The sequence below is a fragment of the Piliocolobus tephrosceles genome, chromosome 10 (assembly GCF_002776525.5).
Source record: "Piliocolobus tephrosceles isolate RC106 chromosome 10, ASM277652v3, whole genome shotgun sequence".
Lineage (NCBI taxonomy): Eukaryota > Metazoa > Chordata > Mammalia > Primates > Cercopithecidae > Piliocolobus > Piliocolobus tephrosceles.
In genome coordinates, this window is record NC_045443.1 from 72,396,607 (window position 1) to 72,418,605 (window position 21,999).

A 21,999-nucleotide genomic window follows, 5' to 3' on the forward strand; every position below is an offset into this window, starting at 1 on the left:
ATGAGCAAAAAATAAAGATAAATGTGTTGCATGCGATTGCTCACCAAAGAGTGACCTCAACAGAGGAAGATTTTCATAATTAAATGGATAGGATGACTTATTTTGTGGATACCAGTCAGACTATTTCCCCAGCCACTCCTGTCATCACTCAATGGGCTCATGAACAAAGTGGCTATGGTGGTGAGGATGTAGGTCATACATGGTCTCGACAACATGAACTTCTATTCACCAAGGTCAGTCTGGATATGGCCATTGCTGAATGTCTAATCTGCCAGCAGCGGAGATCAGCACTGGTCTCCAATAAGGCACCATTTCCCGCCATGATTAACCCACTCTCTGGTGACAGGTTGATTATGCTGGGAGGGGCAACATTTAGTTCTTACTGGAATACAGATTTACTCTGGATATAGATTTTTCTTCCTTGCGTTCAACGTTTCTACCTAAATTCCATCGCTGGAATTACAGAATGCCTTATCCACTACATGTTTTCTACACAGTATAGCTTCTGATCAAGAAACTCACTTAACAACAAAAGAAGCAGGACAGTGGGCCTATGCTCATGGAATTCACTGGTCTTACCATGTTCCCCACCACCCTGAAGTGCTGGTTTCTGAGATAATAGTGAATGACCTTTGGATACTCAGTTATAGCACTAGCTAGGTAGCAATACTTGTAAGGCTGGAATGAGATTCTCTAGAAGACTATGTATTTTCTGAATTAGCATCCAATATATGGTGCAATTCTTCCACAGCCAGGATTCATAGTTCTAGAAATCAAAGGGTGGAAATTAGAGTGGCACCACACACTCTTACTCCTAGTGACCTAGTAACAACATTTTTGCTTCCTGTTTCCATGACCAAATGCCCTCCTGGCCTAGGAGGGAGATTCTCCTCTAAATGGAGAAATATTTTCACCAGGGGACAAAACAATGATTCCACTGAAATGCAAGTTAAGACTTATGCCCAGTCACTGGACTCTTCATCCCTGTTAATCAAAAGGCATGATTACTGTGCCTTTTGATTACTGTGCTGGCTGGGGTGATTGACTCTGGCTACCAACGCAGAAATGGACTTCTACTCTGCAATGCAGGCAAGAAAGAACATGGCTGGAATACAGAAAATCTCTTACAGTGACTTTAATGTTACCGTATCCAGTGATTAAGGTCAATGGAAAACTACAGCAACCCAGTTCAGAAAGTTTGGGTCACCCCAACAAGTAAAGAACTACAACCAGCTGAGGTGCTTGCTGAAGGTAAAAGGAATACCGAATGGGTGGTGGAAGAAGGTAGTCATAAATACCAGCTGTAGCTATGTGGTCAGTTTCAGAAGTGTAATTTTCATGAGTATTTTCTCCTTATTTTGTTATGTATACATTGTATGTATGTATATAAAAATCTTTGTTTTCTTTTCTCTCATTTCTTTGTCATTCAACATGATATGTTTTGACTTTAAGTTGTAGTATTTAAGTACTATTAATTTTATATCAGCATATTTAAGTTATAGGATATTAAAGAGAAGAGTAATCATCACTCAGGGAATTTATCATCTCTTCTGGGGAAGGGTTTAGTACACTTTTGGACAAAAACACGATAGTTGTATTACATTAGGCAGAATTATGACCTCATTCTTGTCTTTATTTGGAGATTATGGTTTAGGGAGTTGCTTTTGGAGTGCCAAGTTGACAAGGAATGGACTTGTGATGGTTAATTTTATGCATCAAGTTGACTAGGACAGACATCTGGTTTAACATTATTTCTGAGTGTGTCTCTGAAAGTGTTTCTGGAAGAAATTAGAAATTGAATCAATGGACTGAATAAAGCAGAATGCCTTTCCCAATGTGGGTGGGCATGATCCACTCTGAGTGCCTGAATAGAACAAAAAAGTAGAGGAAGAAAGATTCCACTCTCTCTTCCTGGCTGTTTGACCTGTCATGTCAGTCTTCTTCTCTCTTTGGACTGAGACTTACATAAGTACTACTTCCTCTCAGGTCTTTGGATTTGAATGGGAATTTACACCATCAGGTCTCCTGATTCTCAGGTCTTCAAATTCAGACTGAAAATATACCACTGGTTGACCCGGGTCCCTGGCTTGTGGATTGCAAATTATGATTATGGTACTTCTCAGCCTCCATAATCACATAAGCCAATCCCTTATAATAAATCTCTTTATATAATTGTGTGTGGGGATGTGGAGGGGTGGGAGGGTGGGGGATGTATTTTCATTCTATGAGTTATTTTTCCCTGAAAAACCCTGACAAATACAATGTCCAGTAGGTGAATGGATAAGCTGTGGTATGTCCACAGAATGCAATTATTATACAGTACTAAAAATAAATGAGCTATCAAGTCATGAAAAGACATGGAAAAACCCTAAATGTATATTACTAAGTAAAATAAACCAATCTGAAAAAAAAAAAAAAAAACTACATACTGTATGATTCCAACTATATGACATTCTGGAAAAGGCAAAACTATGAAGACAGTAAAAAGATCCCCCCTCTAAAATTAAGGGGAAGAAAGGATGAATTGGATTAACACAGATGATTTTTAGGGTAAACTATTCTATATGATACTACAATGGTGCATGCATGTCATTATACATTTCTCAATACCCACAGAATGTAGAGTACCTATAGTGAACTCTAACATAAACTATGGACTTTGGGTAGCAATGATGAGTCAGTGCAGTATAGGCTCTTCGACTGTAACAGATGCACCCCTGTAGTGTCAAATGTCCATAGTGGGGGAAGTTGTGCATGTACGGGGGCAGGGCTACATGAAAATCTTCTGCTGAATTTTCCTGCGAGGCTAAAACTTCTTTAAAAAATAAAATATTTTTTAAACAAATGAATGTTAGGTTATCTGGGATTCACAATGGAGGTGGTCACATCCTTTGACAATCTTAGTATTCAAGTCGTTGGTCACTTTGACATGATAGTGTGATAACAAAATCAATCTTGTAATATTAATTCTATCAAATTGTTTAATTTTCAGAGAATAGTGAAACATATCATATCCTCTAAACAAAGTTTAGAGAAGAACAGGGAATTTGAAAATTTAAAATCAATATGAATGACTTTGAGCTCACATTACAGAACATTAGCATATATCTATAGTTTAATAATGTTTGGGCATTTAAACAATTAATTAAATTTTCGCAGTGGAAATTGGATGGAAGAAAGTTTTTTTCAGTAAAAAAAAATTAACTACATATTTTAATCATCTGAAACTTCTATGGATTTCAATAATTTAATAGATTCATTTAGCTCTAAATGTCTTCAAGCATGTCATAAATCCTCTGAAGTCTCTGCTTTGTAATGTAGTCTGTTAATATTCATTGTAGCCTGACAATATTCATTGTCTAAGATAAGTTCACTTTTGCTATTCTATTAGTATGTCTTGTGATTTATTTCAAAGATAAAATGAATGTCTTAACTTTTCATTCATGACTTTTTAATCTTGATTTTTTAATCAAAATTTGATGGCAATTATTATCTACTACAATGCATTATTTCATCTTCCTACATATTTTTCCTTTTTACAGTAAATCCAACATCCTGACAACATCATTAAAAATATTTTAACAGTAATTATATTTGGACAGATTCCCTTTTCTGAGCTGTTACTTAATAGTCTCTTAATAATCAACATAGAACATTTTTAGGACAGAAAAGATATAGAAAATATTTTGCTTTGCTTTAGTCAAAAGTGTTGAATTCTCCAGTATTTTATTTCTTTTCTCTCACCCCTCTCATACCCCTGGATGGTGACATAGAATTTTACAGGGTAAACTTATATGTATTACCACGACAAAAATGAAAGGCCAACTATGTATGGTGTGCTTCTGAAAGAGAGTCCTGTTACCCAAAGGTGAGACAGAAGCCATCTTTGATAGGGCATTTACAACTTGAGGCCCAGTAAATATTTAATCCACAAAAAAGTATGACAGGGAACATTATCTGTAAATGAACAGTGCTGCCTCTCTCATCCTTAACTTTATCACCAGTAAAATGAAAACAAAATTATCTGCCTCTAGAATTGCTGTGATGATTAACTTGGAAAATGTAAATAAAAATTCAGCACTTTGGGAGGCAGAGGCAGGAGAATTATTTGAGGCCAGGAGTTCGAGAACAGCCTAGGCAACATAGCAAGATCCCCATCTCTATAGGAAAAAAGAAAATTTCAGCACTAATCATAAATACTTTATAAATGTCAGATACCATAATGCTTAATAATTTTAAAATCTCAGAATTATGAGAGAAATATAGGCAGACGAAAGAAGAAGAATACATTGGCTATTTGCCTAACACTTGAATGATAGTAAGAGTTGCGGATGTTTTTAAATATTTTTATCCCAAATTCTTCATTGCATACAAGGGCCTGGTGTGATACCGTAAAACATAAAAATAGTAAAGTCCTTTGAAAACTGCACCACAAAGAAAAGAGTCAAGAAAATAATTTAAGTAATTTAATCAGATAAGATTCAAGTTTATCCCCAGCTCATTTATCTTTTATTCTTCATTTCAGTTAGTTACATTTCCACTGGTTATCACCAAGGTTGTGCATGCGCCTTGAAATGTTCACAAAAGGTCCACGATACAGGGGTTTATAATAGGCTATATGTTATATTCAGAATCCCAGGGGAACTAATAGACTCTGGAAATATTGATTAAGCAAGATGTAAAAATCTTATAGTTTTGGCTACAACAGTTTTAAAGACAAGTACAAGCTTCATTTGCCACAAAACTCACAAAAAGTAATTGATTAAAGAATATCTCTTTTATGCAAAATATACATTTTAGGATATAATTTAATTGATACTCTACTATATACTGACATTGCTCCTTGATCATTGAATAAAAAAATACTCTCATTGCCAGAATTATATTTTTATAATATTTATAATTGAGGTAATAATGATAAAAGACTTAAACTATGAATAATGTTGGTGAGTTTCATTTAAGCTATAACAGTTTCCCAGAACTAAACAAATATGTGAATAAACATAGGTCATTTTTGATAAATGAATACTAACAATTTCACAACATAATTGACAAGCTGATTACATCAGTAATTTATAAGAAAATAATACAATCAAGTTCATAGATTCAACCAACGAAGTAGAAATAAGGGCAATTAAGACAGAACTATACTACATCAGTATCACTGCCTTAAGTTAATTCACAGCACAACCTAATGTGGGCCCATGAAGAGTAATTCAAAGAAGTGTAGGCCTTACATGAAACTTCAGAGATGTTGATCATGAATTTGGCTTCTATTGATGAGAAATGGCCAAGACTGTTGACCCATGCACACATGTTGATATTTACAGTTGTTTCATAGACACTGGCCAGTCTACAAGCAGAGCACTCGCATGGGGAGCACCAGATGAGTTCCAGCCACAGTTCTTTTATAAGCTTTAAGTGCCTCATGAAGATGCGGGGATCTCCTCCACGTGCAACCTGGTCACATCAGGGCACATTCAGCAGCAGAAGTCTGTTTCCAGTATAGTCCTTGGTATGGCTAAATTCCACTGTCCCTTTCTCAGCAGTCAAAAATCCATGATAAATTCTGTACAACACTGTAGTCAATAACAGCAGCACCAGACAGCATATTAATTCTTTTAACCATAAATTTGTGTATAATTATAATGTTCTATGTGTGGTGTTATCAAAAGAATCACTGTGTCTCTAAGTATCATATATGTACGTCTGGATAAATACATTGTTGTACAAGATCTCCAACATGCAGGTCATGCTCTAGGACTTGGGGATATAGAGTAATACATGTTTTGTGGCCAATAATAAAAGTGACAATTGTCTTCCTAACAAAAAATAAACACGAGAAATAGGAATTAATCAGCAGTCTTGAGGATCCCAAATGCCTTAGTAATATTATTTATCCCTCTATTTATTTTACGGCATTTTTTCTTCCCTCACATGCTCAATACACGAGACACGCTATTGCTGTTGAATTCATAGAAATGCATAAATAGACTTTCTTCCACTCAGACTGAATATGATTCCCTAAGGATTTTGTTGGAGTATAGTAATGAATGCTGGTTGCTAGGTAGTAGAAACTGACACTGCAGCAGGCAACCAAGTGCAATGGTGAAATTGCTGCTTAAACCCTGCTTATCAAAAAGATTCACAGTGCCGATTAACTTAGGTAGTCTACAGGGTATCATTAATTTATACACAAAGCAGAGAGGCTGCTCCAAATAGCAAAAAAAGTATGGGGTCAGGGTTGGAGGGAGTCAACATTAAAATCATGAACATCTTACAGAGGCATTTCTGTGCTTCATGGAGACAGATGGCATATACAGTAAAGACAGGGAGCTAAGACGGACAGACGGGAACAACATACAGGACAAAACACCTGATTAAATACTGCCTGAAAATCTGATTAATCTTTTGATTCAGAAATTTAAGGCTAGTCAAAAAAGTCTTCTGTGAACACCAGTGACTTTTGATGTTTGCACAAAAAATTAATAAATAAAAATAAAATAAGGGGGTAAAAAAAGACACAAGAGCTTTGGGTGATATTTGGCACTCTGCCTCTGAAAATGATGACAAACCCTGGGGTTTAAAAAAAAAAAAAAAAAAAGAGTCTAGAACCAAGCAGCAATTTCTGGCTAAACAATGCAAGCCTGGCTGGCAGTTACCTTTCTTTCTCTCATGTTTTGTGCCTTCCCAAGTCATTAAGTAAGAGATCTGGCCTCGGCTTGCGTGTAACCAGTAATGACAACCTCTTTGCAGTTATCTGTGTGCAAACAACCAGAGACATTCAGAACTCCAATACAGCATTTTTGAAGAAAAGTAAATCAATCAAGAAATTAAACTATTTAAAACATATATTTCTTTCAAATAATAAGAAAAAAAAAAGTCAAGGAGAAACGTGCCCTCCCTGCCCCACAATTCAACATGCAGAACAGTCGACCAATGCTTTCATATCAGCAGGATGGTTCGATGCAAGTACACATATCCTGAGCTATCCATAGTCCCCAAACTCTGCAACATTGCTTTCAGGTGATAGAGACAAGATGGTCCATGCAAATGAGCTGACACAAGTCATGTTGTGTGCAATCAAGATAGGATCCCAGACATCTTCAGAATGGTTTACAGTCACAAGAAATAAAGTTCCAATGAAGTGGTTGGCATTTGGAAGCACACTGTTTTAAATATATCTCCCTGAAGATATGTTTATATATTAGTGCACTGGTCAATATCTGACACTGTCTGTCATTTTATTGCAAAAGGAGATCAGGGCAATTAATAGGAGAAATCTTAGCACTACTTTAGACAATCTTTAAAGCCTGGATAAAATTCATTAGCTACCCAAGTGGCATTTCTGACTTCAAATTGTAGTATCATGCAAGATTTATACTGTATTAATGGAGCCTGGAGTAACTCTACATTTAATTATTTCCATTATGGGGTAAACAGTACTTGAATTAATACAATTTAGCCGACTGATGCAGTTTGGTTGTTTGGTTTACAAGATAGATGGGATGGGAGATCGAGAGCGCCTCAGAGGACAAGGAGAGTTGTAGGGTGATGTTACTGGAGAGAGCCTCAGAGCATTGCCTGCCAAGCCCGCTATGTTGTTTAAGCTTCGGGATTTTTCATATCCTTTTATGAAAAAATGCACAGACATCAGTTGAATTCAACCAGAATATAGACAGACAAATAATACCATGCAGGGTAATCAAAAGTGCTACTTTCAAGCTCAAAGAAGAATTTGCTTACAAAGAATTTAATATTGAGACAATTTATAACTCTAAAAAAATGAGGTTCACTGTAGTTGCCATGTTGAAAAGATTAAACCAGCCATCACAAATTATGGTTACAATACTTCAAAATCTATTTTTTCCCAGATTATAGTTAGCGCTAATGTAATTTTGTCATGTAGACTACTAGAACTCATTTAAGAATTAGGCAAAGCAACTTAAGTAAGATATAAGCTTGACTAATATTTTTAAATTTCGGAATGTGTTCTTGAAAAAAAAAAGAGAAATAAGTAGGCTACTTTTTCTCTTTTCATTTTTTACTACCTAAGCTAATGAAGCATACTTAAGTTTAAATGGACAACTCTTTTTCCAGCATATTTAATCTTCCAGCTTTATAGGGTTAAAAGATGATTCTTAAATAATGGCATTTGTTGCCATTATCCAGGTGATGTAGGATGGAATGCCCATTTCTAATTCCTTGGGTAAGAAAAGTAAAGGAAAAAAGAAAAAGAAAATGAATGAAATATAAATTGAGTCATAATTTCAGTGAAATAAGTTTGAATTTGATTACATGATGTTTTCAGCTGATTTCCACCCCCAGCCTTCCCACCCAGAAATTGAGAATAATTTGGTGTTAATTCATCTTTTCTTTCTATTAGATCACACCTTGATCTTTTGTTCATGATAGCCATGAAGTTACAGGATAGAAGATGCTCTCATAAACTTTAGCCTTATCCCTTAGCTACTTAAGCAACCCTATCAAAGTCACCTTTGGAAATATTTGTATATTGTAGTATTTTTTATTACAAAATATTAGAGACAGTTAAAAGAGGTGAAAAGCACCTAGTATAAATTTTGAAGTGAAATGTCTTAAAGCGGGGCAACTATTGACTAAAAAAGTAGTCATACTACAAAGATTTGAGATGAATGTTCTGACAGCTTTCTTGAAAAACTGTTATAGAACAGGAAAATGAAATTCTTTTTTGGCAACCAAAATTGAGCAAGTAGATACAATTCTAGTGGACTACTTGTCTCCCTTACAATATATGACTTACTCTTTGGGTTCTAATCAGAACTTGGTGTACTTGATGAGTGTGTGAGGAAAAAAAAAATGAGTCCATTGTTTTTCTTTATGTACCTTTCAGCTATTCCTCTTTAATTGAATCTTTTCATGGAAATTCCAGAGAAGAAGTCATGGATAACTTTCCTCTTTTCATTGGAAGAGAAAAAGTGATGTATCTGATTATTTTATGTATGAGAGGCCAAGATAGACAATGGGTGTAGATCGCAGCAATACCCCTCTTATGGGGTAAAGCTGTCTTATGGGGTGAAGCTGGATTGGATAAGAAAAGAAAATGATGAACATTCCCCTCCCCTCACAACATGCACACACATTAACTTTCAGCAGACTAGTTGCTTTCTTTGAGATTTTGTAGATAGAAATTTATACCACCCATTAACTATGACAAATATTCTCTAGCACATAGTCGCTGCTAATCAAATAATTATGGGCCAATGTTTTGTTAGTCCCTAAATATAAATTTTCACATGCACGGAGGGTTAGTTATTACTCGTCTTCTGAAAAGTGACTGAAAATATAACTTTGGGAATTGTAGAAAAAAATTATCCTGTGCCATTGAAGTTGACTGTATAACCTAAAAATGTAAATTAGATGATAAACATTGATTGGCTTTGATTAAAGGCAAAGTGGTGAATATGCATGAACTAAATGGACTGTTAATAATTAAACATCATCATGCAGATTTACAACTCTGTTCTCTACAATCTCCTTGCTCCTACAGGATCCCCAGAAAGGTAAAATTATCTTTGGCAGTTTTATAGTGTTCATGCCAGTAATATGTAAAACTTGGTTGCCATTCTAAATGTTATATTTCTGAATTATAGTTTTACTATAAATATTCTATTCTGTTTATAGGTCCTATATTTTTAATGACTATAATTTCAGTGTCTATTTGAAAAGTCTTCCTTTCTAATTTAGTAACAAGTATTTATTAGTAAAATTATATATTATTCATATAAATATTTTTTCTTTATTCTACACGTTCATTTATAGTTAAAAAATTTGATAAAATTTTGCTTAATCAAGGTTTTAGTGGAATGGTTGAAAATATAATTCATGAGAATAAACACTGTTGAACTGATTTTGAACTAACATCTAGATGCACAGCATTCATTTCAAATAATTCTTAAGTGCATGTGCTTATTTGTGGCAATACTGAAACTACCTACTCATGTGCTATTCACGAGCATGTTTTAGTTTATGTAATTATGCTTTCCTAAAAGAAAAAAACATGTATTCTAAGTATTGAGAGTTTACTCTTTTAGAGAATCCTTAAAGATTTCTTAATATATGCCCAATTACATTCATATTTTTAGCTAGAAAAATAATTTAGTGGGAATCCAGTAATTTATTTTCACTTATAGACAGAAGAATTTTTAAATATTAAAATCAAATCAGCAGAGATACCAACTTGAGGGATAAATGAAAGGATTATATAGAAAATAAATGAATAGAAGTAACAGCAGAAATATATAACCTACATAAAGGGAAACAGGAAAAGAAATGAATAAATTTGTGATAGATATGATAAGATAACCAACTGAAAAGATTAAGTAAAGTTAGCCAGAAGTACTACCATACTTAGCAGGAAAAAACATATAGCTATAAACTACTTAAGCAAGAATGAAAAAGAGTTGATTATGATAACAAATGACAAACAGTAAAAAGCTCATGAATAAATTTTCAAAGATGTTCTCACTAACAAAAAGAATTTGTATTTGTGAAATAAGATTGCATGTATACATTTTACATGCAAACTAAATATCTTATTAATTGCTTTGCTTGCAAAACTTTGCAATTTTATAGTAAAATTTTGTATTTAGATAGTGCTTTATAATTTGCAAAGCCTTTTCTTATTCATGATTTTCTTTGTCAGTTTAAAACTCAAAATATTGTCTAACATAGAAGAAAAACATTCTAGAGAGTTCTTTAAACACATAATCTTAGTACAAATATTGCATGTGATAATCTCATTGAATGCTGCTCTAAAATGTAAGTAAATTTAACATGTATATACATTGCGTACAGTGATTTAAGATATTCAATGCACTTAGAACAGCATGTTCTATATAAAATATTAGTTTGATATGATGATTATTATTTAACATATGTACATATATTTTGCTCAAATACTATGATAGTTTATTCACTGTCTTCCAAATATGTTTAAAGATTTTTCTAGCACATATTTAATGTAGAACAGTAAACAACCAAATAAATCTATTGAGAGGATTGAAATACATTTTGGTGCAAGAAATAGATGCAAACAATGGAAGTAATTGGAATGGAGAAGTATTTAAAATATTATTCATGGAAGGAACAAGAGTCCTTTGTCTTCTCTTTTAAGTCTCAAAGGCATAGAAGCAAAGAAGAAGAATCTAAAGTGATCAAAAGAAATTAAGAGAAGTACAATATGGGCAATAAAATATTTCAAAGAAAAAGAGAATCACAAAATAAATATTTCAGCCTTAAATTGTAAATAATTCAATACGGAGAAACTCCGATGAATAGCAACTAAGCACAGTATTATTTAAATGCAGTTGTGCTAATATGAAAGTTTTAAAGTGGATTTTTATTCAAATTCAGTCAATTACCATAAGACATTATTAGAGTTCTTTCCCTATTCTATCAACAAACAGGAAAAATTACTGTGGCAATAAAGCAACTGGCATTGTCAAAGTAGAAGCTAATAATAAAGCATACCACTTTTGACAAAAGTGGGTTATAATCATCACAAGACTATTCTTAAAGGGGAGGAAAAGATCCCAATTGTCCTAAGGTTGTAAAGTTTACCAAAAGGGAATAACAACTTTTTCAGGAATAGTTCAGACAGTGGTACAATCAAGGAAAAAGGACCCACATGATAAGTGTGAGCTTCAGTATTCTATTATACTCTTTTAACAAAGATGCTCGTTCCATAATTTTTATTCATTCAACCAAGATTTATTATCTCCTAGGTGTTAGGCACAGTTCATGTCTGTTGAAAAATAGTAATAAACAGATATTTTTATTATTGGTCATGAAGAAAAATTCTATAAGTGCATTTTGTGATTACACAAGTAGGCTTTGAAGTGAGTAGACATACTGTTCCACATGACTGAGCATCTTGGGCCTTTGCAACCTTGAGACCCTCAGATAAACCACTGACAAAGAGACATTAGAGCATGTTTCATGCTTTACTTTGAGGAAAAAAAAAAACAAAAAAACTTATAATTGTTTTATAGTCATGAATTACTCATCAAATATGTGCACAGAGCCAATTAGTGAGTTTTATTTGTTGTAGTGAAAAAGATAACTTTTAATGACTGCTGAGTACATTTTATTAAAGTAATTGGATAAGTGATTTAATATTTACATATTCCATTCCAATTCTGCCCATAGACAAATGGCAAACCAGAGGAGAGAGAAAAAGGGATGAGATGCCTTTCAGATATGACAATCACATAGGTTATTATGTATTTTAACAAGTTTCTAAGGAGAGAAGATGTAATGGAGAGAGGAAAAGAGCACCGCACGCAGTCTTTCCTACAAAATGATGAATGAGCATTTTACATTACTCCATGTATTTACAACAGTTTATTGCTAAGTCACCTGTTATGATCTGATTAAATGCATGCCTACCTTTCCTGATCCCTCCATCAGAAGCACACGTGTAATCACCTGTCGTCAGTAGGAAACATGTTTCCCCTCTTCTGTTTTTGTCTCTGGTACTAGAGCGTCTGATGGGGAGCCTTTCTGGGGGTGATAGTGGCGGCTCACTTCCTGTACTGTCGTCACCTGATAACACTGGTCACAGCACCATGCCCATTGACAGACAGTGATGAATGAGGAAATGAGACAGTACAAAGAGTTTACACAGAATGCTGGTAGTCCAGTCACTCGATATACAAAACACAAGAATCACATCACAATAAGAAAAAGAATTTTTATCACTCTTCACGAAAAATTACATGGAGCAAAATGGAAATGTATTGAAAAGAGTAGAAATGTTCTTTGGGAGATTTTAATTCCATTTTGGATTTTATCTAATAAGAAATTGCCTTTAATACAACTAATATGAACTCAAAGTAAGTGTAATAATGAAAGAGCACGTAGATTATTGTCTTACAATTTTTGACATGTTATCTATTTACTCTGAATAGGAATATTTTAAAATGGAACCTATTTAAGAAAATCTCTTAAGTACATTTTGCCTTTGTGGTTATTTAAAAGACATGCTTTTTCTAATTTCTGAAGGTATTGTGTCCCAAACTCTTAATAAAAATTATTCCAAAGCACACAGACTCCGTGTCCAGGTACTCTATTTGGAAGCGGCAAAATATTTTTGAGCATGCAGTGGAACAAGGCCAACTTCTCCAAATGTCCTTGAAATGAGTATCTGTTTACTTCTGTATCCTTGCCAAAGACTTTCACATCCTATTAGCCTAGATACTAGCTTGTTATTTCAGTGTTTACCTGGGATGATAGTGCCCTTCTTAAGGGCTCTTTTCCCATGCCCTTCTTAAGGGCTCTGCATAGATACTTGAGAATAGTTTGATGACAGCAGCAACACCAACTAAACTCTACCTTTCATAAATATATTCTTAACAGTTTTTAGATATATGTTAGCAGAATTTGCATAGCCATCTACTAAATAAGCATAAGGACTGTGAATGAAACTTATAAACACTTACAAACTTCAGCTCCAGTCACATTGTTTTTTCCATTTACCTCATTAAAATTTCTAGAAGCTAAGGAGGGACCTATGAAAATGATGCCTCCTTTTTTGTTAGTTTGTTTGCTTTCTTAGTTGATGTTACTTCTAAATTATGAAAAACTATTCACATAAAATCATCATGTCATTTTCTATAAGAAAAAATAAAATATATCTAAGTTATGGGGAATCAATAAACCCTAAATTTTCATAGTAGGGTAAAAGCTAATTAAATTGTTTAATCTGCAAAATATTTTACCTGTACCAGACAGTAGACAAGAGGTGACACTACTATGACTTTGGCAGCTGAATGTCAATTTCTAGTCAATCAACTCTACATTGTCTACAGCAATGGGAAGGAGCAGAGATTCAGCTAATCTCAAGCAGTAAATCATTCAAAATTCAGTTCTGAGAGAGAGCAGAACCCAATACATTGTGTCTAAAAAGGAATTCCACTGAGAAATTCAACTTTGCCATTGAGTGGCCAAAGCAGAACATCTATTCCTTGAAAAATGGAGGGTTAATTATATTACATGTCATCGACCCTCATCAAAGGGGTTATAATGAGATACCCTACTTAATTTAAGAACAATGAAAATTTTATCAATCCTCCAGGATATTACTAGGGAAGAGCTTTGTTATCAAAAAGGTTATCTTCCATATCACCTGTTTGGAGTTTAGGCCTTTGAAATGTAAGCATCCATTCTTCTTAAATAACTGCTTCTTATGAATTAGGTTGAGATGCATGGCACCATGTGGCAGAGGTAAAACTGAGACAAACACACCAAGCCAAACGATATGGAGATCAACATTTTGAGGATGAAAGATGAAAAATGGTCAATATCATACCATCACATCGTGCAGGGAAACAAAGAAACATTGGCACAAAAGCAACAAACAGGCAAAAGAAAATATTGGCACCATCAGCAAAGGGCATTCCCACTAAAGCAGGAAAACTCTATAGACCAGCTATGCAGTATTCTACTTGGGGTTCATTTAGAAAATGCTACCGTCTAGCTATCTGTAAGCCTGACGCAAACACATATTTTGTGAAGGGGTTAGGGCTGAAAACTCATGAACATGTGCAGAAAATGAGAATGACTGCCTTCTGTCTAAGGAACATACTGGTCTATAAAGCATTTAATAACATGCATTTGAAGTCCTGCCTTACCTGATCTGTTATGTTCCAGAAGCCGATTGTCTTTGCCCAGACACGTGTCACTCTGTGTACTATTGCAGGCCATATTTAATTCTGTCTTGCAAAAAGTAGGTGAGCTTGCCTGAGGAGCAGGAGGGATGTGCTTCTTTCTTTTCCTTGGAAGTTTCTGCTTTGCCATTGCCAAGGAGTAGTACATTCCAAAATTGTTGACAATGACAGGCACTGGCATGGCTATTGTCAGCACTCCAGCCAGAGCACACAGGGCTCCCACCAGCATGCCTGACCATGTTTGGGGGTACATATCCCCATAACCCAGGGTAGTCATGGTCACTACAGCCCACCAGAACCCAATGGGAATGTTTTTGAACTGTGTGTGTTCACTAGCTGAAGGGTCGTTAGGTTGAGCTCCCACTCTCTCGGCATAGTAGATCATGGTAGCAAATATCAAAACTCCTAGAGCCAGGAAAATTATCAGCAGCAAAAATTCATTAGTACTAGCTCGAAGAGTATGTCCAAGCACCCTCAGACCTACAAAATGGCGGGTGAGCTTGAAAATTCTCAGGATCCTCACAAACCTTACCACCCTGAGGAAGCCAAGTACATCTTTAGCAGCTTTGGATGACAGCCCACTGAGTCCCACCTCTAAGTAGAAAGGTAGGATGGCCACAAAGTCAATGATATTCAAGAGATTTTTGATGAATTCAAGTTTATTGGGTGAAAAAACAATACGGACTAAAAATTCAAAAGTAAACCACACCACACACACTCCTTCTACATACGTCAAGGCAGGATCCGTTTCAATTTCATACTGTAGAACAACACTTGTGCCATTGATGACTGGTTCTGTCTTGTTTTTAACAATATTGAAAGCTTCATGTGTTTCCAGGCAAAAAGTTGTAATTGAAACCAGGATGAAGAATAAAGAAGCAAAAGCAATAAACTGTAGAAGAAAAAGAAATAAAAAAAAACCACAGTGATCTGAATCATAATATATGTTGATTCAAATCTAAAAGCAATAATCCCTGTAAATAAGAAGGAACAACAATATATTTAGAGGTTTCACTTGGATATGACCTAAGAAAAAGAAGATACATGTATGTAACATTAATTAGAGTGTATGGGTAATGTATTTCAGGTTCTGTTTTCAACTTATAGATACAAAGTTTTGCTTTATGTTGGAATATAATTTATTGAGTTTTTTTTTTGTGTGTGTAAGAAAATATAACCTGTAAAGAGAACACGAAAACCACTGCAAAGGAATTGCAATTGAAAACACACCAAAACAAAAGAGAAATTTAGACAACAGTTTATGATCCTAGAAATCTTTACGCATAAGATCAAGTTTTAAACCTTTAAATATTGGGTGCATGACACATTGATAGAAATTTGGAAACTATCCAAATTTAGCTATAGATTTATATTCATATATATAATGTTCTGGATATCATACGGTATCAGCATGAAAAAAACAATCTTTGCAATACATGCTGCCGTGTAAATTACATCAACTTCAGGTGGAGACTTGTCCAAAAGTGCAAATCTAGGGAGGAAGAATAAATAAGACTGAAAGGAGAAAAACCCAGCAAAGTAGCAATTTAAATGAAAATGTCTTCCTCCCTTGAAAATGGATCTCAAAGTGTTAGAGTAACATACTATAAAGTTGAAAGGGTTTTCTTAAATTCAATTCATTTCTTCAGCCAATAATACATGACTACACACACACACCTACCAACACAGAATAATAAGAAAAAGCACCCATATAGTTCTTAGTAGTACCATATACTGTTGAAAGTAATTTACATCGTTAACTCACATCAATCCTCATAACAGCACTAATCCTACTCCATTTTACAGTACAGGGATATCAGGGCAGAAAGTTTAAACTACTTTTCCATGGTCATAAACTAAAAAATGATAAGCCTGAGTCACTAACCTGACAAGTTTAGCTCCAGATTCTCTTCCCCTCACTTACCAAACTCTTAAATGCAGAATACAAATGTGCTGAAAACCATTTATTTAGGCTGGGATCACATACTTTGTAATATTAAAGATCTGAACATTTGAAATCCAGTTGTTTGAGTGAATGACACTGTTGCAGTCAGCAGTGCTAGAGATCACTAGTACTCTGTGATAACACCTCAGGTTTAGCATGCTAAATGAACACCAATAGACTCTTCCTTAAATGTCTAAACAAAAGAGTCATTCAGGAGAAGGAAGCTGTCAGTCAAGTGGAGGGAGGTTCTTACTTGAAAATTATAATAGAGTGTATCCAAAATCCAAAGTTGCCCGTAACATCTAGTCCTCAAGCATGCCATTGGGAAGAACTAAGACAGTTCAAGAAGAGACTGAAACCGCCACGCTTTTTACCTGGTTGAGTTTTAATCCACCAAAATGTAAAGGGTATACAAAAGGACTAAAATATCTTAGGACTGCAGCTATCTGCCCTAAAGAGCCACCTCAAATTATGGAACTTCTACAGTGTGCCAGTTAGTACATCAGCTGTATAGCTGTATAGTATTCTAAGGCAGGTCATTTTCCCGGCTTTGACTCACTCTCTCATGAACATTTTCCAACTGCTCTAAGTTTTGGCAATGTGATCTGACCATTAGCTTTCCCAGACGTTTTATGAGATAATAGCATTCTTTTGTCATTCAGTTTTCGCTTTGTATAAGCAAATGTACTATTCTTTTTTTAATCAATCATTTGTTGTAACAGTATCATTAAGATCCTATGTACACATTCAAAGATAACTTTTCAGAGGCAGAATCAGTTATCCTCGATTCACAAATTACTTATTAATCTAATCCCAATTTTATTTATAGATTTAGGTGTCATGTTTGTTTCTTATTCCACCTGAAATCTTTTGTCGTTAGAGTCCTGCCAATATGTACCTACTGACTCCCACTCCTCAACTATACTTTTCACCATCCCTACCTTAGACTCAAGCATTTCAGGTATTTATAGACTCAAAAGAATCTTCCTAAAGCCTTAATAGCTCACTACCTCCTTAGTAATGAGATGTTCGTGGGTGTGTATGTGTGTATTTCTGTGTATTTTGACAAAATTTTGGTTTCTATGCAAATTCTTGTGCATAAATAAAACATGTGAACAGCCTGTAAACAGTTCTAAGACACAAAACTTTGAAAACCAAAAATTGCTTGTCATTTGGTATTTGTATTTATTTTTATTGGCAATATTTAAAGAACCACATCATGATTTTGTATTTATATTATTCTACTTTGCTATTTTTATAACTCTGTATATCTTTAGCTTGTAAGTACTTTGCAAATTTGCCAGTGTCATACCAAAGTTGATTCCATTTTCAAATATTCTTTTTATTTCCCTATTATAGTAATATTTTACTATAACATATTACATAATTTATATGATGAAATAATTATTTATGTTATATATAACATATATAAAATATACATAATAATATTTTTACTCTAAGAGGAAAATTAAAGAATATTTGAAAAAGTAAACAACTTTGGCATTCTGAGAAAAAGACAACATTCATCTCAGAGGTAGCCTATTATTTTGCTTTAAAAACAACCAGAGATGCAAGGGGCGGTGACTCTCTCCTGTAATCTCAGCATTTTGGGAGGCTGAGGTGGACAGGACGCTTGAGGTCAGGAGTTCAAGACCATCCTGGCCAATATGGTGAACCACCCCCCCCATCACTACTAAAAATACAAAAATTAGCTGGGGGTGGTGGTGCATGCCTGTAAGCCCAGCTACTTTCCCAAGTACTGAGGCAGGAGAATCACTTGAACCCAGGAGGCAAAGGTTGCACTGAGCCAAGATTGTGCCACTACACTCCAGCCTGGGCAATAGAGAGAGACTCTGTCTCAAAAAAAAAAAAAAAAAAAAAAAAAAAAAAACCTCCAGAGAGGCAATGTTTTTATTTATGAAAGCTAAAAACAGGCCGGGCGCGGTGGCTCAAGCCTGTAATCCCAGCACTTTGGGAGGCCGAGACGGGCGGATCACGAGGTCAGGAGTTCGAGACCATCCTGGCTAACACGGTGAAACCCCGTCTCTACTAAAAAAATACAAAAAAAGTTAGCCAGGCGAGGTGGCTGGCGCCTGTAGTCCCAGCTACTCGGGAGGCTGAGGCAGGAGAATGGTGTAAACCCGGGAGGCGGAGCTTGCAGTGAGCTGAGATCCAGCCACTGCATTCCAGCCCAGGCGACAGAGCGAGACTCCGTCTCAAAAAAAAAGAAAGCTAAAAACACTAGTCACAGTCTGGATTCTAATCTTAGGATAATAAACTTAGGATTCTAAGACAGAACAAAAGTATGCTTGACAATAACATAAGAGAAATTTGGAAATTGAAGTTGAATTCTGAAGGGGGGAAAACGAAAAATTCTCTAAGGAGAAGGAGGAAGACCTGAAAATGTGATGTCCACCAAATGAGAAATCCCTTCACAGGTTCAGTAGCAGAACTTGAGAATAGCAATGGAGAATATTAAATTTTAAGATGATGCTTTTTCTGTTTTGCTTTCAGCAAAAGGCTATTTTATAAAAAGAGCTTGATGTTGATTCTGTTTCAAGGAATGAAGGTCTTGGGCCAGCAGAGGACAAAAAGAGGGAGATGTCAACCATGGGAGGTGGGATACGTAGTAGGTATAAGAAACATAGAAGAGTCATAAAAATAAGAATAACAGGTAATAAGGGGAAATGTAGCCCCCATGAAAATTCTTGGAGATACCGGGAAGGCACAGAGCTTACAGAGCTTCCCATGGAAGGAACAGGAACTCGGTTTGTTAGCAATTTAGTTCAAGTATCAAATGAATGGGTGACCCAGCAGCGTTGAGAACTCGAAATTATCCAGAGGCAAACACTTGGGTTGCATTAGCAAAGGCTTGGTGCACTTTATCTGAACTTAATTCTGAGCTCTTTGGATATAAAAAATGTTTTCTTTTGTTTCTGGCTCACTGAGTAGAGCTTAAGTAGGTGAATATGAGGTTAGACTGAATAACATTCGGAAAAAGAAAGTAAAAAGGAAAGAAATCTAGGTGAAGATATTTTATTTATTTGTCTCTTTTTCCTTCACTGAACTGAGAAATCTTTAAGGACTGGACTGACATCACATTCATTTTTTGTATTTCTTGGTCCTTGCACCATTGTTAGTACTGTGCATGGCAGGATAGATAAAAGGGTGGAAGAATTAATGAAAGAACAAATGAGGAACTGAATAAGATAGACCACATTCCAGTGGGAATTAAAATGATATGAATAAAAGGCAAGTAATATAAATCAAACAATGAAAAAGAAATATTGAAGCAAAAAAAAAAAAAAAAAAAAAAAGCCCAATTTAAAAAGCAGACTGAACTGGCTTATTGGTCTAAATGTCACCAATAGCACCTTCCATTCATTCTCTTAATGGAGCTTGTGTCTTAGCAAGAAAATGGGGAAGAGAATCACACTGTCATCTCTCTCTGTCTTTTCCCTGTGATAAGATCAAAAACTCCTCCAGACATTAATTAAAAATAAAATTAGGCATGTTGAATAATTAAAATGTTAGAAAGCTCTTCAGACAAGGTGTTTCATGTCAACTGATTGTACAGATCTGATGCATAATTCCAGGCAGTTTCAGAATAAAAATACTCTGTTAAAATATTGGCCTGTGAGTATAATCAGTAGGCACATTTTTCTCCATTAGTCATATCCATGTATTTAATTACAGAGAGTGCCCAGGACTCTTATCTTTTTCACATCAGTGACCGTGGGTCAGAAGTCTTCATAGTCCAGGATCTCCATGGAGTGTCTCATGTCAATCTACCTCAATGCAAATATTTAAGCAAATTTCTAGGTATGTATAATAGGCAGAGAGAAAGTGACGAAAAGTGGTGTATATTTTTATTTTCCTGATTTTCTCTTTCTTCTTATCATTAAAATGAGTGAAATTGAGCTCTACAACATATTCACATATGCTTATTCACTTTTTCAAAACTGTGGACTAGACTGTGTCCTTTCTCTGTGCTACTCTAGCCCAGGATCATTAATATTGCAACAATTTTCACAGACTTTTGTTAATAATTCCACATATCCACAAGTCACTCAGAGAGACTTAAACATTCTATCCCCAGGACCATGACTTAAAGCAAGAAATAGGTCTTCAGTCCCTGATGTGAAATTAGTAAAGGAATAAATTATAAAATTCTGTTGCTTTGGTATGCAAAAATTCCATTGGAGCCAACACAGAATCTGTCTTTTGAAAGTTACTTCATCCTCTTATTATTCACAAAAGAAAAATCAGCCTATACTATAAAATATAAAGGATGAAAAACTTAAAAATAATAAAGCTCATCTCTATTTTGTAAATTAAAGGCAGAGAGATAATTGAATATTTGAAAATTAACATTATAGGAAAATCATGAAAATAAGCTACCTAAAATATAATACTAAGGAATTTCCATTTATATAATTTTACATAAGTTGCATTAGTTTTAGTTTGTAATCTAAGGACATTATCTTTCCAAATGGGAATACTTCATTCCTATTATGCTTATGTTGCTTTTCTTTCTTAAATAATAAAATAAAGACTAAAGAACTGAAAGAATTTTAAATGTTTAAGTATCAGAAGTTCATGTAATCCTGTGATCCCAAATGTCCACTTTTAGAAATTTACTGTAAAAAAATTTACATTAAAGTACAAGGATAGACACATAGAATGATATTCAATGAAGCATTATTTAAAATTAAAAAATAAAAATGTCTGTCTCTGAATTGATGGTATGTCTGTAATAGAGCATTCCAAGGAATTAGATATTGCAACATGTACTTATCTGGAATAATCTCCAAGGAATCATGTTAACTTAAAAATAAATGACTGCAGGACAACAATATGCAGAGTGTAATCTCATTTTTTCTCATTACATACAATTAATAAAGCAAATTAACAGAAACACTATATTTTTAGGAGTGGTTATAGCTGGGTGTGAGAGTGGCATTAAGCAGAGGTATTGCTAACGAGAAATCCTAATTCATTCCATAGATGTCTGAAAAGTTAAAATTCTCTACAAAAAACTTCAATCATGTATTCCAGGTTTTAAAACAAAATTCAAAATAAGTAATAACCAAGAGAAGGTTAAGCCTGATTATTCTGAATGACCATTAAGTTGATATTATTAACCCGTAGGACCTATAAATTGGAAGTTTTTAATTTTTCTTCTTTTCTACAGCACCATAAACATAGATGATGGTATTAATTTTGTATATATTCATGTCTTATGCACCTATTTTGCCATAATTAACAAGAGTTTGTTGTTCATAGAACTCTGGTCTCTAGAGAGAGAAAAAAATCTCTTTCATTGGTAAGTCTGTCCTTAAAGGC

The 21,999-nt window shown here is 34.6% G+C and overlaps 1 protein-coding gene across 5 annotated transcripts in view; it reads right to left on the reverse strand.

Annotated features, from left to right (window-relative positions):
* Positions 1 to 4,451: 4,451 nt before the first annotated feature.
* The window catches only part of KCNC2 (potassium voltage-gated channel subfamily C member 2), a 169,320-nt gene continuing 151,772 nt past the window's right edge, over positions 4,452 to 21,999 (reverse strand). Inside the window, exons 3-5 of one of the 5 annotated variants that reach the window (XM_023230471.3) lie at positions 14,673 to 15,600; positions 12,430 to 12,594; positions 4,452 to 5,579 (exon numbers count right to left, since the gene is read on the reverse strand). In XM_023230471.3, coding sequence (XP_023086239.1) covers positions 5,470 to 5,579; positions 12,430 to 12,594; positions 14,673 to 15,600 — 1,203 coding nt within the window. In that variant the 3' untranslated portion in view covers positions 4,452 to 5,469. Of the gene's footprint in view, positions 8,205 to 12,429; positions 12,595 to 14,672; positions 15,601 to 21,999 lie in introns of all 5 variants that reach the window. The other 4 variants (XM_023229785.3, XM_023231171.3, XM_023231947.3 and 1 more) reach the window with 4 other exon arrangements.